Source organism: Coffea arabica, chromosome 2e (genome assembly GCF_036785885.1).
Source record: "Coffea arabica cultivar ET-39 chromosome 2e, Coffea Arabica ET-39 HiFi, whole genome shotgun sequence".
NCBI classification, from domain to species: Eukaryota; Viridiplantae; Streptophyta; class Magnoliopsida; order Gentianales; family Rubiaceae; genus Coffea; species Coffea arabica.
In genome coordinates, this window is record NC_092313.1 from 26,076,659 (window position 1) to 26,093,168 (window position 16,510).

General features: G+C 34.2%; 2 protein-coding genes across 2 annotated transcripts; one reads left to right on the forward strand and one right to left on the reverse strand.

Annotated features, from left to right (window-relative positions):
• Positions 1-3,666: 3,666 nt before the first annotated feature.
• LOC113728839 (protein VACUOLELESS GAMETOPHYTES-like) lies at positions 3,667-4,395 on the reverse strand. Its single transcript, XM_072077479.1, has one exon. It carries the CDS (start codon positions 4,393-4,395, stop codon positions 3,667-3,669), a length of 729 nt encoding a protein of 242 aa, XP_071933580.1.
• A 10,414-nt stretch (positions 4,396-14,809) lies between these two features.
• LOC113728840 (uncharacterized) lies at positions 14,810-16,066 on the forward strand. Its single transcript, XM_027253201.2, has one exon. It carries the CDS (start codon positions 14,838-14,840, stop codon positions 15,894-15,896), a length of 1,059 nt encoding a protein of 352 aa, XP_027109002.2. The 5' UTR covers positions 14,810-14,837; the 3' UTR covers positions 15,897-16,066.
• Positions 16,067-16,510: the final 444 nt, after the last annotated feature.

A 16,510-nucleotide genomic window follows, 5' to 3' on the forward strand; every position in this document is an offset into this window, starting at 1 on the left:
ATTTATTCAGGATTTTTCTATTTTTATATGTTTAATATGGGTTGGCCATGGATGATGGCTTGGAATGGTCTAGAATGAAGTTTTGGTGCGTAAATTATAGCTATTTGCGGAAAATTTCCGCTTTGTACGGAAAATTTCAGATTTAGGATTTTGAATTAGGGCTTTTCTAGGGTTGCTATAGAACTCTTGAATTGGCTTCATTTAAAGGGGTATTGTGACCCTAATAAGTTGTATTGAGTAGCCAATGACTTGCAATGGCAATTGTGGTTGATGGTTCTGGATTTGGTGAATGTTTGTAGGTTGGGAAAATAAAGAAAATAAGGGGAAATGTTGTCCGATCTTTGAGAGTGTTTGGTTGCTTTGGGTTTGAATTGAAGGGCTTGAGTTTGATCTACGGAACTGTCCATAATGGATGAGGTTCATGAGCCGTGGTGGTGAGTGACCCCAAACTATTTCCAAAACTACTTATGAACTGTTTCTTGCATTATTTACTCGATTGCATATCATGTGTGCTTGCATATGAGTTCATGGCATGATTTGGCTTCAATGAGTTCTTGGGAAATCTTGTGCTGAACACCAACGTCTCCATCACTGTTTACTTGGAGCAAATGACTCCCTATCACTGTTTCACTGTTACTGGATCAATTTGAGCGTTGGATGTTTAAGTACAATAATTTCACTGGCTCACAAGAGCAATAAACGTATATTTGATTACTGATTCATGACATCATTGAAATGAACTATTGTGAAACTTATTTGATTACTGATTTTACTGGTTACTCGCTGAGCTTCTAACTCACCCCAAAAATATTATGTCCCCTCCACAGGGCTCGAGGCAAAGGAAGCGCTTGTATCACGTTATTCGTGTGACTGGATGACATATATTTTGTATAGTTTAGATTTGGACTCACTTGTGTAATAGTTGGGTTAGTGTGACTGTTTGGAATTGAAGTGGATGCATGTGTGCGTTCCACGCTTAGAATTAGTTTCCGCTTCGCTTATGATATGTTAATTTGAGGAACATTTGATGTATATTTGAGATTTATATTGTAATTGAATTGAGGACTATAGTGAGTAAGTGAGTCCCGGCGAGAGTTGGGCAGGCGGTCCGCCGAACCCTTTGGTTCGCCTTAGGGGGAGGTGGGGCTGGCACAGTTTTCTCTGCAAGCACATGAACCAATTATGCGGATATAACTTAACTAAATCTTCATATTCTAATCAAATAGAATGAAAGAAGAGATAAACAAATACTTAATACAAGTTAAAAACCTAATATTAACTAAAATAAATGAAAAATACAGATTATTACAAGGAAAATATAGCTCAGCAAACATTTCAAATTAAATACTATATGTTACTGAGAAAATGAATGGATTCACTTTTTTCTTTTTTTTACCTTGCCTCAATGATGCAATAGCGTAGATTTTGGATTCGTTTCACGAATGAAATCCATAGAAAAACAAAAGGTCGAATCACGTTCAAATCTGTAAACACAAATCAAAGATTCGATGATAATGAAAGAAACTCTAAACAATTGGAATAATCAATCAAAATTTCATTGTTATTTGATGAAAGAGGAAAACCTTACAAAATCCCTAACTATGCTTATTTATAAGTCACAATGAGTCCACTCTAAAAATAATAATAACAAAACATATATAAAGCCATAAACAAACAAAATTACGTTGTTTGGCTCGTAATGTATGGCTCTATGTCGAGTTCAATGATCACCACTCATCTCAGTGGCTCTGCAAGCTAAACAGGAACCAAAATATGGCGAGTTCTATGACGGGTCCTATGTGGGGTACCCGACTCAGCTTGACTTAGTTTCATTCGCGACCTATCTTTTTTTTCATACAATTATAACCCTTATTCATAAAATTAATAAGAAAACTAATAAAAATGCTACTAAAACCACTATAAAAATACTATGACTACTCAATTATTCAACCTAATTAACTTACTAAACGACCCTATTGATACGAAATGATGGATTGAAAAATCAAGAGTTCCTCGAACTGTATCAGACTCTTCCACTTAATAAGAACTCGTGCTTGAGTTCTATAGGGAATTCCAACATAGGCATAGGATAATAAATTGATGATCCTTTCACGAATCTTGTAAAGGCGAAATAATATTATGAACTTTTGCATCTAGTCACAACACTAGAAAATCCTAAGAAGATCTCAAACCCAACCACTTCGCCTTCTTCCATTGTCAGCACAAATTTGATGAATTTCCCTTGGATGATATAGAACTCTACTTGCCCAGCCTTAGAGCAAAAATTATTAAATAAATATTTCTTAGAAATATATTCCTCACCAAAGTTAATATTTTCTTCGCTCTTGGAACCAATTGCATCAATCGAGTTACCAGGCAGCCAATCCATTGAGAGTGGATTTGTCAGTGGATCTATCGGTGTAATTGCTAGAGAATAATTGGCAAACAATTCGTCAATCTCCAAACCTTGGGATTCATCCAACTCCTCGAGTTCCATGATTGTAGAGTCAAGCTCCACTTCGAGTTCACCAGTAGGGAAAGATGGAATAAAGTCGGTATTTTTACCATTAGGGTCATAGACAAACTCATTCTCTTCACTGTTGGGTTCACATGTGTGTTCTTGCTTATCCTCGATCTCGAGCTCTAATACTTCAACAAGTTCAAATTTTTCCACAGCAGCTGGTGTTGTAGTTTCATGGATCTGATGTGGATGTTGAGTGATCCCACTCTCATAAATCTGATAACCATGAGAATTTGGGAGAGAAATTACACGAACATCGGAGTTATCAAGAGCAAATCTCCCACCTATGCACCAATGGCGTGTAGATCCCTTGAAGTAACCTTTTGCTTCAAGCCCTTCATATAGATTATGAAGAAGACATTCTATCCATTGTCTACATGCTTCAATATGATCTAGGGTAGACTCTATGCGATCTAGACTACTAAGAAATACATAAGGGTTTGTCATAGGAGAAACCTGCTCAGATAGCACTTGATTTGCTAGCGGAAGCATAGATTTTGAATTCATTTCACGAACGAAATCCATAGAAAATCAAAAGTCCAAATCACGTTCAAAAATTTGAACACGAATCAAAGATTCGAAGATAACAAGAGAAACTCTTAACAATTGGAATAACCAATCAAAGTTTAATTGATATTTGATAAAAGATGAATTCCTTACAGAAGCCCTAACTTCGCATATTTATAAGCCACAATGAGTCTTGCTCTAAAAAGGAAACAAAACATATGTAAAACCCTAAACAAATAGAACTACGTTGTTTGGCTGGCAATGTTTGACTCTATATCAGATTCAATGATCACAACCCATCTTAGGAACTCTGCAAGTTAAACAGGAACCAGAATATGACGGGCCCTATAATGGGTCCTATGTCGGGTGTTTGACTCAAATTGACTCAGCTTCATTCACGACCTTTCTTCTTTCGCCACACAATTACAACCATTATTCATAAAATTAATAAGAAAACTAATGAAAAATAGTACTAAAACTACTGCTAAAAATACTATGATTATCCAACTATTCAACTTAATTAACTTTCTAGGTAGCCCTAATGATGTGGAATGATGAATTGAAGAACCAAGGGTTTCTCAAACCGTATCACTCAAGAACCTAATAAGTCATCCAACAAGAAGTTACCATTGGCATCTTCATACATATTTAACAAGCTGTGCCACTGATGCAGACAAGTTCAACTGATTCTGTAGCCTGGCAACAGTGAGCGGATGTTGCATCATCTCTTTCCTCAACTCTTCAACACCATTTTCACCCTGACCATCCACTGTTTCTGACGGCTGAACAGCCTGAGCTGTACCGGATTTACCATCTAAAACAGGATCTCCATCCATCCATGGCTCATTAATCTCCACGCAGACCAAATGCGTCCCAAAATCACACTCGGCACAATAGTATCTCCACTGATCAACATCCACTGTTTTTCCACACTCATCACATTCAAAGATTAAGTTCTTGTCCTGAACAAATTTGTATGTAAGTTTCAGCTCATGATGGTGTTTCTCTAGATGTTTGACTTTTCTTGGCAACGAGGCACATTGGATATGAATATCGAACTCGCAATGTGCACAACTATAGCTGAAGCCGTTTCCATTTGAGCCACAAGCATTGCACTTGAAGGTGCTGGTGGGATAGGTTGGAAATGGGAGAAGAGTCAAGGGATGATCAGAGTGAGATGGATGCAGGATAGATCGAGGGATGTTGAGGCATTTATCATGGAGATAATAGTTGCAAGAAAGGCAACCATGAAAGGGTTCGATTATCTGCAGCTGGCAAGCTTTGCAGTAAAGCTTGTCTCCTTCATCAAGCACTAGTGGTGTAAGTAGGTGCTCGTGGCCAAAATGATTGAAACTGTCATTTTTCATCTCTAATCTTTCTCTCTGAGTTTGTATCTATAGCAAGCCTTCTCTATCAACATAATTGTTTGCAAGTTGATAGTAATTTTATACGTGGGCTGCGGCTATTCTAGGAATGCACAAAATTCGACGTTATTTAATGGGGAAGGCTCACTTGAGGTTCATCTTTCCGTGTTTCCAGTTGGATTCAAGTCCATAACAGGCTGCATCAAAGGTCAAATAATAGTTTTTTATGTTTTTTTTTCTTTTTTGTTGGAGATTTTTTTTTCTTTTTTGTTGGAGTTCACACGTATCGAAGTATAGAAGTCTTTTTTATTTTTATTTTTTTTTGCATTATTAATCCGTTTAGTACTCTTAAAACTCTTTGAAATTTTCTCTACCAGCCCAGTGCTTGGTGAATCTTGTAATCTGCATCTCTATAAATCCATGGTACCTCTAAACCTAACGGCCTAGTTCAATGGTTTAGAATAAATTAATCCCAGACCACAAACAGCGGGAAGCACCAAGGTCTAAAACTGCACCTAGAAGTTTACCAATTGCTGACTGATAATGAATAATGCCAATGAAGATTTTCGGTTGACTTCATAAGTTCACATTAACATGTTGTGGATCCATAAAAAAGGGATCTGCATTACAAAATGCCGATGATGGTTTGTGGTCTGTAGAATAGGCTAATTAGCTTATTTTGTATTTTGGTGTTGCTTATAAACCATTATTCATGTGCATAACCTTTGTCATGAACTTTTCAGAAATATCTCGTTTCGTATTAAAACATAGCATGATTTTATTAACTCGAAAACTTAGACTAAAATATAGAATGTATTATATAGAACCTAATTGCATTTTAAAAAGAAGTAAGCGGCACGGAGTTATACCTAAGATACAGCTTTAAAGCAACTATAGCATACATTACCAAGGACAATTCATGACTATAAAAATGCATTCAAAGAGTGATTTGCAACAAGGAATGCGATTCACAAGTGCGTTTGCAAGCCTTTGGCCATCAATTCTTGCTTATTTGGTGATTTGAATTATTATCTATTAGGTTTGATTCTAGGAAATTGACGAAAGGTTCTTAGCAACCCCAAAAAAAAATAACGAAACAAATATAAATGAAATGAAGACACAGAATTTACATAGTTTAGTCAAATTTGATTTATGTCCTTGGACGAAGAAAGAGCAAAAATTAACTATGAAGAAGGGAATACAAAGGCCTTTAAAAAAGTGTACTTAAACCCAAAAGTATCTTATACTAAAACACAATAGAGTCCAAAATATTTTACTCCATCCGCCCCATTGAAAGTGTCATATTTTTTTTTTTATTCAATTTCTCTTGTTTCAATTTTTACCCTTCAAGATTTCCTCATTTTTTACTTTTATTATTGGCCCCTTGATTTTCGTTTGCTATTAGCAAAAGTTGCAAGACATTCGTGAGATACACACAATGTCTAAAGTGATGCTTGAATATCACTTTCGTTGGCAAATTGGACTTCTTGTAGGTAGTTTTGGCCCCACATGTCATTTCTGTCTCCTTGACCACTAATGACCACACATTCTTGTTTCTAATAGTGATTTTGAAAGTGGCAAAATCGGAAAACAAAGCTGAAACTTAGTACTATGCATAAAAAGTTCAACTTCCAAAGCACGACAAAGTTTTTGGGGCGGAGGAAGTACCATAAAAGGTTTAACAATCTAAAGATCCGAATAGTCCACTAAAACCTTTCTTGATGGTGTCTCACGTAAGTCTACTATATTTATAACCAACAATAGAAAACATTTTTTTTATAAAATTCTCGATATAGAATACAATGACAAACTCAACACTATCTCTATTCCTATTTTCCAAAGCCAATAAGATTGAGGAGGTGTCTTCGATTAAAATCCCGGAAGTAGGCAAAATCTTGCGTCCTCATGCTTACTTTCGGAGTAAATACTGCTCAAGTGAAGGACACTTAAGTTCTATCTACTTGAGGAAAAGTTAATCCTATACAACATGTTCTCCTCAAGTTCAGTAGAAAGTCCAGTCCAGTTTCAATTGTGGGAGATACCAAGCAACCTTAATCGAGGGTTATTTTCACGTTGCTCCTAAGGTTTTACTTTCTACCGATTTCGCCGATTAGCTTAACGTTAAATCTTAGCTATGTAGTTTTTTTTTTTTTGGGTAAGTAGCTATGTAGATTTATCCCCTCCAATTGTTTTATTTGACTAGCTGACTCATATGAGTAACTTAAAAGACAAAAATACCCGTTAAGAACAAAAGTTTGAACTTGTGGTGGTCTGCAAAAGTATTATAAATAGCATGACATGTACGTAAGGGAGTGGCAATCCCAATAATATCCGTCCTCTATCCCACTCTAAAGGGAAAGACAAAAGAGGAATCCAACTTGGTTTTATGAGAGGTTGAAGAGAGAGAATTAGTCCAAAGCATAGGTTGAACTATTGCATCTCCTCTAGAATTTTTTTTTCTTCTAAAATGCAGGTAGATAACTTATAACACCTGATCTATAGCTCAAGGAGGGATTTAAATCCCTCTTAATGACTAAATTGGTTAAGAAAAATGATCGATAGATTTAAAGGAAACAAAGGAACGAGCGTTTAATATTTTCATTCTTCTATCACTCTTTTCTCTAAACTTATCTTTTCATTTGAATCTTAAGTACCTAAAAAACAAAAGGGTATACAGAAAAATTAATGTTCTTTTATTTGTTTCCTCTAAAGATTGTATTTGTTTTGGATTAATTACATGTCTTTTCTTTTTGGTTATATTTTTTTTTAAGAATGATTGTAAATTTTACGAGATGAAAGAGTAAAAGAAGACTTGAAAGTCGAATCAATAAATCTCAAGATTTTTTAGTAACGTTGCTACAATTGATCTTAGGTACCATAAGGTTGTGTTTGTTTGATTTGAGCAACCTAATTTGGATGAGAAGAGGGATCCATGATCTTAATGTACGAGTTGAGAAATCTTTGATCGCTGCAAGAAACTTTGTCCTTTGATGCTTCCTCTCAGGCTCTCACCCAAGTCCTGACTCAAGTTAACCTGTGCATGAATGAGATCGATACCAGAAGGCTAACTGCTGTGAAAAGCCAAGGCCCAATTTGATCAACTGGCAACCCTATGGATGGAGAGATCCTAGTCCTGTATGATGGGTGAAAACCAGAGGAAAAATGTATATACCACCTTACCAACACAATAATATTAAAAAAAGAATGAAAGTATTTAAAAAAAAAAAAAAAACTCTCATCATTAATATGCATTTATGCTGCTTGAGCAGCAAGCCTACCAGCTTACATTTTAGTTAAAAATATTTTAATAGCATCATAGACATTGTAACTTTAAAATTTACAGATAAACATATAGATCTCTAAATCGTTATCTTTTATCATTTGAGATTTTAATAGTTCACATTAGTGTCAAAAAAATGGGGGATGCCGATAACCAAAATTTAATAATAAAGAGATTTGTAGACTTGGAAGCATTATTGATTAAGAATAATTTGTAATTTTTAGAATTACAGTTAGGGTGGTGATAGGTTGTGTCATATCATGTTCGTATCCTGTCGTTCTCATGCTCATGTTGAAAATTTCCAACTCCACCCACTAAATTTTTATGTCATATAATGTCATGACCTATTCATTAACGGACAATCCAACCCATTTAATTCATGAGTATTTTGGACGACAATAATTTGTAGTAAAATGAACCCGTTTAACATACGGTTGTAACCCATTCGCTCTTGTTATTGAAGAGTTTTCAATCCGAAATTTTACAACAAAATTTCCAAAGTACAAAATAGAAAAACAAAATCCAAAACTTCAACGTTAGTTTTCAAAAAAAAAAAACAAAATCTAATATTGAAGTACATTATGAAACACATAACTTGAAAGACTCCAAAAATATATAATACATAATAAAGTCTTCAGAATATCAACAAGGTTTGAGGTTTAGAATTTTCAACAGAAACAAAATCTAACAATTCCATACATAAATATGAAAGTTACCAAACAATAAAACCAAAAAACAATGAAGTTGAGGGGCAGTCTGGTAATGTTCAATTATTATTAGGTTGGCGTGTCAATCTGCAAGTTAACCTTATTCGATCCGTTTACATTCGTATTATTAACATGCAATGTTTTGAAAACCGGACCGGACCGGCCGGTTCGACCGGTTGAACCGCGAACCGGCCATGGCACCGGTCCGGTTCAACGACATTGTTGACTTTGCTAGAAAACCGGTCAAAGACCGGTTGAACCGTGAAAACCGTCAAACCGGATTGAACCGGCGGTTTTCCGGTTTTCAGCTTTCCCTCTTTTCTTTTTTTTTTTTTAAAGTTTTGCAAAATGCAGCTATCAAGATTCGAACCAAGACCTTTGTAATAAAAGACCAATGTATTAACCATTGCACCATCACATCTTATTAGTTTTTTTTTATAACTTATTTATATAAAGCAAACACTCATATTTCTTTTTTCCATTTTTCTTACAAAATCTCATCCTCTCATGGCTCTTTCTTTTTAATTTTCAACTCTCTCTCTATCCTCTTTTCTTTTGTCACTCCATTTTTAATCAAACCTCTTTATTTTTAATTTATTGATGTTTTCTTCCATCTTTTAATTTTGTTTTTGTCCATTAAATTGAAAAAAGTTAAAAAAGAATTTTTTTTAACCTAAATTATTTAATGCCACAACCACTCACTTTTATCTTATTTTTTGTTTCTTATCAAGTTTACATTTCTATTTTCGATTTTCTTGACTTCCTTCGAACTCCAAATTTTCTTTTTTAAATTGCAATCTCTAAATCCCAAAACGTAAATTAAAATTTAAGTTCATAATATCTAAATTCTCAGAGACATGAATTTTGTATAATTTCAAAATATTGTGATATTTTGGGGTTGGATTTAGATATAATTGAAATTGAGATGAAATTTATTTGTTTTAACTTATAATTTAAAAAATTTATTTTTAAAAATCCAAGTTATTAAAAAATAGTAAACTTTTCATCATATAAAATATTAAATTAGTCCATTACATGTCTTATTTTGTACATATATATATTTATATAAATTATTTTTTAAAAAATTCATTGAACCGAGGTTGAACCGGTCCGACCGGTTAAACCTCGACCCTTTCACTTCACCGATTCAATTAACGGTCCGGTTTTTAAAACATTGTTAACAGGCCGACCCATCATGATTTCACTTGTATCAATGTCATGTTAAACATATTAATTCTCGTGTCACGTCCGAAATGGTCACTCTTACTCACGGTATCCATAGCTTTCCCATTTTCCTCGGTTAAAATCCAATCCTCACCATGTCGCCCTGACCACGTAGTATTGACCTTGACTTTGGCTCACAGGCTCCAAAGTCATTTTCCACACTCCATTATCCAAAGGTTAAGTTTTCAATCGCTTTTTACTATGAATTCGTCGCGTGATTCTAGGGATGGCAACGCCTCACTTTCCTGCGGGGTTAATAAAATTTTATTATAGTTAAATTTTAATAAATAATTAAATATTAAAATATTAACACATTATCAAATTATTATTTATTGTAATTTCATAATTGAAATCTATACAAATAATCAAACAAAAGTTATTTGAATGCAATTCAACATAATGAAACAAATACAATTAAAGTAGTCAAGTTTTTACTTTTGATACAAATACAATCACTAAGTTATTATTGTGTTTTTTTTTTTGACAAAAAAGTGTTATTGCATTAAGTGTAATTAGGAATTTAGTATAAATGTCTTAGTATATTTAGTATAACTAATTAATAATTTTTATTAGTAGACACGTATAATTATTAGTATAATTGATAATATCAATTATATTATATATATTAATATATATTATATAATACATATAACTAATAATATCATTATTATAAGTTTCTAACTAATTAAATTAAATAATTTATATATATAATTATATACATATATTAATTTTTTTAACGGGTGGCGGGGCGAGAGATGGGACCGGGGTATACTCCCCTGCCTCCCGCCCCATTTCTAAATGGGGGGAAAAATTCCCCCTCCCCTTACCCTGCCCCGCCCCACAACCCAATTCATTATCCCCCTGCAGGCACCCGCCCCAATTGCCTTCCCTATGTGACTCACACATAATTATTTCTTAGGAGCAAAAGGGCTAGATACCGTTTATAACTAAACAAATAATGTGATTTATATTCATTTTTTTCCTTAAAAAAGTAAAATCTGATCTGAACCATATTCATTTTTCCCTAAAAAAGTGGGATTGGATCCAATCCGTATTCAGTTTGCCATTAAAAAATGAGATATGACATTTTTGTATATAAAAAATAACTGCATATGGGTCACATAATAATTTCAAACTAAAAAGTTGTCGAAAACCTAAGTTAAAATAAAATTTGCTAAATTAAATTTGTAGGGATGTAAAGTTAACATTTTAAAAGTAAGAGACGAAAAAATTCATTTTATACAAGAGTTGATTGATTGAATTATACATTCAGGGATGTGATGTGAGAAAGATTTCTTGAGGGGTTTATTGGAATCAACTGTTATCCTAAGGGCAAACTGTTTATCACCCCCCCTGATTTTACATAATGTCAAATGAGCTCCCTAAAGTTTCAAAATAGCCACATGACTCTCTTATGATTTTATATAAAGTGAAAAAAGGACAGAATACACAATAAGTTACAGCGTTTATACCAAATGCGCTCTAAAAGCACGTGCGATAAAATCTTGACCTCTATGTAATCCCCTTATGATTTGTATAAATATTTACTTTACTCTCTTGTGATTTTTGTATTTATCAACGTAATTTCCCTATACTTTTATACAAGATAATTAAGCCGTTGATTGATTTATTATTTAAATAAAGGCACTATTGATATTTCAATTAACGACGCTATATAGACTATTTTCCATCAAATTTCTATTTTACATAAAATCATATGGGATTGAAGTGGACATTTTGAAACATCAGGGGATCATATGGCAATAAATGAAACTACAGCGTCACATTTATTATATCTCTACATTTAAACACTTTCTCAAATTAATTCATTTTTGCCAAAAAAAATTAATACACGAAACCCTCCCGATTGACCAGGGACACCCATTTGCCAAACCCTTTGATTAAATAACAATAAAACACACAAACATGAGCAGTACTTAAGAACTATGAAAAATCCTAAAATATGAAAATCTTATTGGCATTGGATCCAAAGTTAGGCACGTAGTTACATCACATGTCATCCTCAAATGTGAAAATCCTCAATAATCTTGACCAAAAACGAACGCAAACAATCTAGTACTGCTACAGCCTTAGGAAATGTCCTCTAAGTTCCTCTCCACTAGCTGAAGTGCGGGAGAAAAGCAAAAGTCAAGCTAACGTCTCTTCCTCTCACTTTCAAGATCAAGACAAAACGACTCATTAGTGGTATTTTAGCCCCACTTTAATGTTACTTTAATGTTGATTCATGCAGCACGAATTCTGTCTTCAAGAAATAGAAAAAAGGCGAAAATCATTTGCTTGATTGTGCAATTTACCCTGTATCGGTCATTGATTTTTTATTTTTATTTTGATGGAAGGAATTTTCTTGGAAAACAACCATCAATAATTGGTTTAACCCTTTTGCCTTCATGGTTGCTAATGCCTTGTTTCTTTGATCTCTACTTGATGCATTGCAAACAAACATGCATAATGAATTTGTTTGACATGAAATGAAACTTAGTGTGTGTGTGTATATATATATATATGTGTGTTTGGATCAATGGTACTGACAATCCAATAATAAAACATCTTGTTCCACTAGAGATTTATGTCCTCATAGCGATTATACTCATCTAATTTGATTGGTTCCTAATATTGTTTGGAAGACTTATTAATGACCAAATGTTTACAGAGTATACCAATGTAGTAAAATTTTCATTACTTTGCTGAATAACAATGAGTATGTCAAAAACGATGCTTAACAAACTACCCTTGGAACAACCAATGAAGTATAATTGGTTGACTTAGCAAACGTCGTCTTCAGACAAAATTTCTGTACTAGTATAAAATGTATTAAAGTACATCAATTCCCTAGTTATGAAAAAAGAATTATCCTTGTTCTTGTGTACTTAGCCCTGCTTGTTTCTAGTCATAGTTAATTTTGATTGTTGTCATGGGTACTTGTGCAAAATTGATCATGACATATATATATATATATATATATTATAAATTGATCATTACATAAATTGCAAAGTATTATTTGATTTTGTAGTATTATTATCATGAGATAAAAATTCCAATAACTCGGTAAATTTTCAATTTAGACTAGCTAGTTTGTGAGTTGAGGATAGAAAAGAAAGGAAGAGAAAGGTTAAGTTATGAGAGAAAAGAAAAGATAAGAAAAGAAAGGAAGAGGTTTTAATGTTGTTTGGGAGTTTATGAAAGAAAAGAAGTGATTTTGGACACATAAGTAAATAAATATTTCATTCAACAGCTTTTTAGGGGTAGAATGGGCAATTTAAAAAACTTTTTGCTGCCTTTCCGTGCTTTCCTTTGCTTTCTGCCCGATTTGGGCCGGAAATTTTTTTTAAACTGTAGCTACTTTTTCCTCCTTCCAATTCCGTCGGTTTCTTTTCCTTTCCTTTCACTTAAAACTCTCAAATGTGGGAGATCCAGTCTTTCTCTTCTATTCCTTTCTTTTCTGTTCAAATCTCATCTCCCAAACTAGCTATAAATGTCTCCAATGACTCTCTGCCTTTGCCAAATAAAAGCCCAAGGCCAAATATGATATTCCATTACAAAGAAGCCAAAACAAAAGCTTCTCATTCAAGGCTTGCAAAGACAAGCAAAAGTAATGAAAACTAACAAAATTCATTGAATTTTAAATCAATTTAGCTCATAATAAGCAAACTCCATTGCTGAAGTTCAACCATAGGTGTGACCCTACAATGCCAAAGCTCAAATTTACTATCAAATTTCACATTTGCAACTGCACCAAAATTACTGAATGATGCACTTACAACAAATCAAAATTTACATATTCAGAATTCTAACCTTCACGTTGAAACCATAACATGACAGCCATCAAGCAATTTGCAACTTCCAATAATTAGGCGGTAGCCTCCAACTCCAAATGAATCGAACAAAAGACTCTCATCTCTTGGTTCAACAATTTTTAAAGAACAGTTAGTATTTAGTGATGTTTTACTGAAACCAAGCTCATAGATTAGATTGCTAGATTACTTAATAATCAATATATATTAATAGTTTATTAGTATTTGGTATTATTACATAGTTATCACTTATTAGTACTTTATATAGATTCATATATATTATCATCATAAATAATTTAGAAGTTCAATCAGTAATAGATAATTCGAGAATCTAATTTTAAAATCTATTCCCAAACTATTTTATCTATATTGAGATTGAATCTATTTTAACTTTACCAAATTCTAATTTATCAAAATCCAAATCCAAACTAAATTGATTCGACTGATTTTCGATTTTTTTTTTTTCAAATTATGAACACCCTTAACCCCAAGTGACTTGTATAGCCTACAATCCTACCTTAATCTCTACGAGTTAAAAGAGATATCTAGTGTTACCAAAAAAACCCAAAAAAAAAAGTTTCAACAAGAATATTAAGGCACCGTTTGAATTGAAAGAAAGGAAAGGATATCAATGGAAAAGAAAAGAAAGGAAAATAAAGTGGTTTCTATCCATTTTGCTTGGATTAAATATGAAAGAAAAAAAAAAGGAAATACTGAATTTTATTTGGATTGAAGAAGAAAAAGAAAAGAAAGGAAAAGATGAAGTGTTGATTTAATGAAAAAGATAGATAAAAATGATCTTTAAAAAAATTCAAATTATTTCAATTAATTTAGTTTCATTTCCCTTTATTTCCGCTCATTTTTGGACGGAAACTATAATTTGACAAAATAATTAGACTGTTCTTCGCCCTTCCCCCCCTATCCTTTTCTTTCACTCCTCAAAAGTTAATCCAAACAACAAAAATTAAATTCCTCCAATTCCTCTGCTTTCCTTTCCCTCCTATTCCCTCAATCCAAATGGTGCCTAAAGAAAAATGGATGTGTCTAACAAAGACAGCTAGCCGGCCAATTGGACATAGCGCTGTGCACTTGCCTAGCCGATGGAGCCATGACAAAATTGACACAGTACCCCTTAGACAACTCCATTGCACCATTAGTTTACTTCTACATCGTAAAATTCACCGACCTATTACTATTAGCCCTTCAGGTGCATTCTTCTTTTATCAAGATTTTCAAATTAAAGGTCAGAATTCATCTCATAGACAAAAACCTGAGTCTGATTGGTGATGGGAAGGCCTGGTTCCCAACCTCAGTACTATCAGCCTTCAACTATTCCAGGAACTGATCAATCTTCTTCAACCTCAATCAACCATTTCAGTCATCCGCAACCTCAATTCTAATTCATGCGCAGGCTGCAAAGACATGGCCCCAGGGCTGGTATACAGTTGCACCATTTGCAACTACTTCCTTCACCAGAAGTGTTCCGAAATGCCTCAGCAAATCACTCACCCTTTCGACAAAGACCATGTTTTCGATCTCCTCCCAAGACCCTGTTATGTTGAAGGCTTCTTTAACTGTGATGCGTGCGGGAAGCAAGGCCAAGGCTTCTGCTACCATTGCAAAATATGCTTTACAGATCTTCATATACTTTGCGCAGCACTGCCAATGAATATCAATCACCAATCCCATCATCACCAGCTCAAGCTCATTTTCACTCCACACTATCCCGAGAAAATCTTTTCTTGCGATATATGCTACGATGCAGGGTCCTGCCATTGGCTTTATAATTGTGACATGTGTGAGTTCGATGCTCACTTGGACTGTGCAACAAATGTTACAGTAAAAATCCATCGAAATATGCACCCAAGACAGACAACATCCGATCTTGATCGGATGCAGAAGCTCTCTATTGGCTCAACATCTACTCCTCAGCAATTTCGACCAAATCTTCACTCAGGCTTCTCTTCTTATCGGTACATGCAAATGGTAGGTGCACCAGTTTGTGCACCATTTTGGCAAAGGCCGAATAACGATAATTTGATAGTTAAATTTTCCACTGAACATGGCCCTACTCAGCAAATTATATCGGATATCACAAGTGGTGGAGGTGAAGCTATTAGCGCGGATGTTTTCGGAGGACCGCAGGACTTGTTTCAAGGATTATCAGTAAGTAATGGCGGACAGAATACTTCTCCGCCTTCTGCAGGCTGTGGGGACGGGAGCGGGCAACATAATTTGCAAAATTTAATGGGTGCATCTGGCACCGGCAATATCTACGGTCTTGATATTTTTGGAAGTTTGTCAATGCTTGATGGGGTAGATATGAGAGGATTACTAGGAGGGTTACTAGGTGTAATTGCCAGGAGGATTACTAGAAGAATTACTAGGAGGATCACCAGGAGGATTACTAGGAGAAGAACTAGAAGGGTTACTAGAAGGATTATTAGGAGGATTACCAGGAAGATCACTTCGATTATGTAGGCTGTGATGATTAGCAATTATGCTCAGTGAATTCATTCCAAAAAGAGAGCCTTAAAAAAGCCGCAGGAGGATCATTAATGGGACCTTTTTCCCCCCTCCTAAAATTTAGCATTTTTTTTATTTCTTTTCATGTCTAACAATTAAGCTTTAGTTTTTTTCTTTTCCCATTTAACAGTTTTATTGCAGGAGCATATCATCTCCCGCCAGAATTGGTTTTTTATTAAGCGATCGACAATTTTTACCCGACTTGAGTGTAATATACAGCCCAATTGCATAGTGGAAATTGCCGGTTGACCAAAATGAGGAACCCAAATTGCAGAATTTCTTTCTGATTTGTAACATATTATATGGCTATGAAGTTATCAACTGAATGCTACTATGGAGAGTACCTTAAATCTTGTAAATTGTAATCTATATCTCTATGAATCAATGGTCTGCACAGATGATTTTTTATCACCAAATAAAATAAAGAGAAGAGTTGAGTATAAACTTTGATTTTATCACTTTCGGTAGACGTAGCAACTCAAAGCATTTTCCCCCTAAACATCTTCAAGGCCCTCCAGTTTCTCTCATCAGAAGTGATTGCAAAAATTGCGGCACGACAAAAGCAGCAA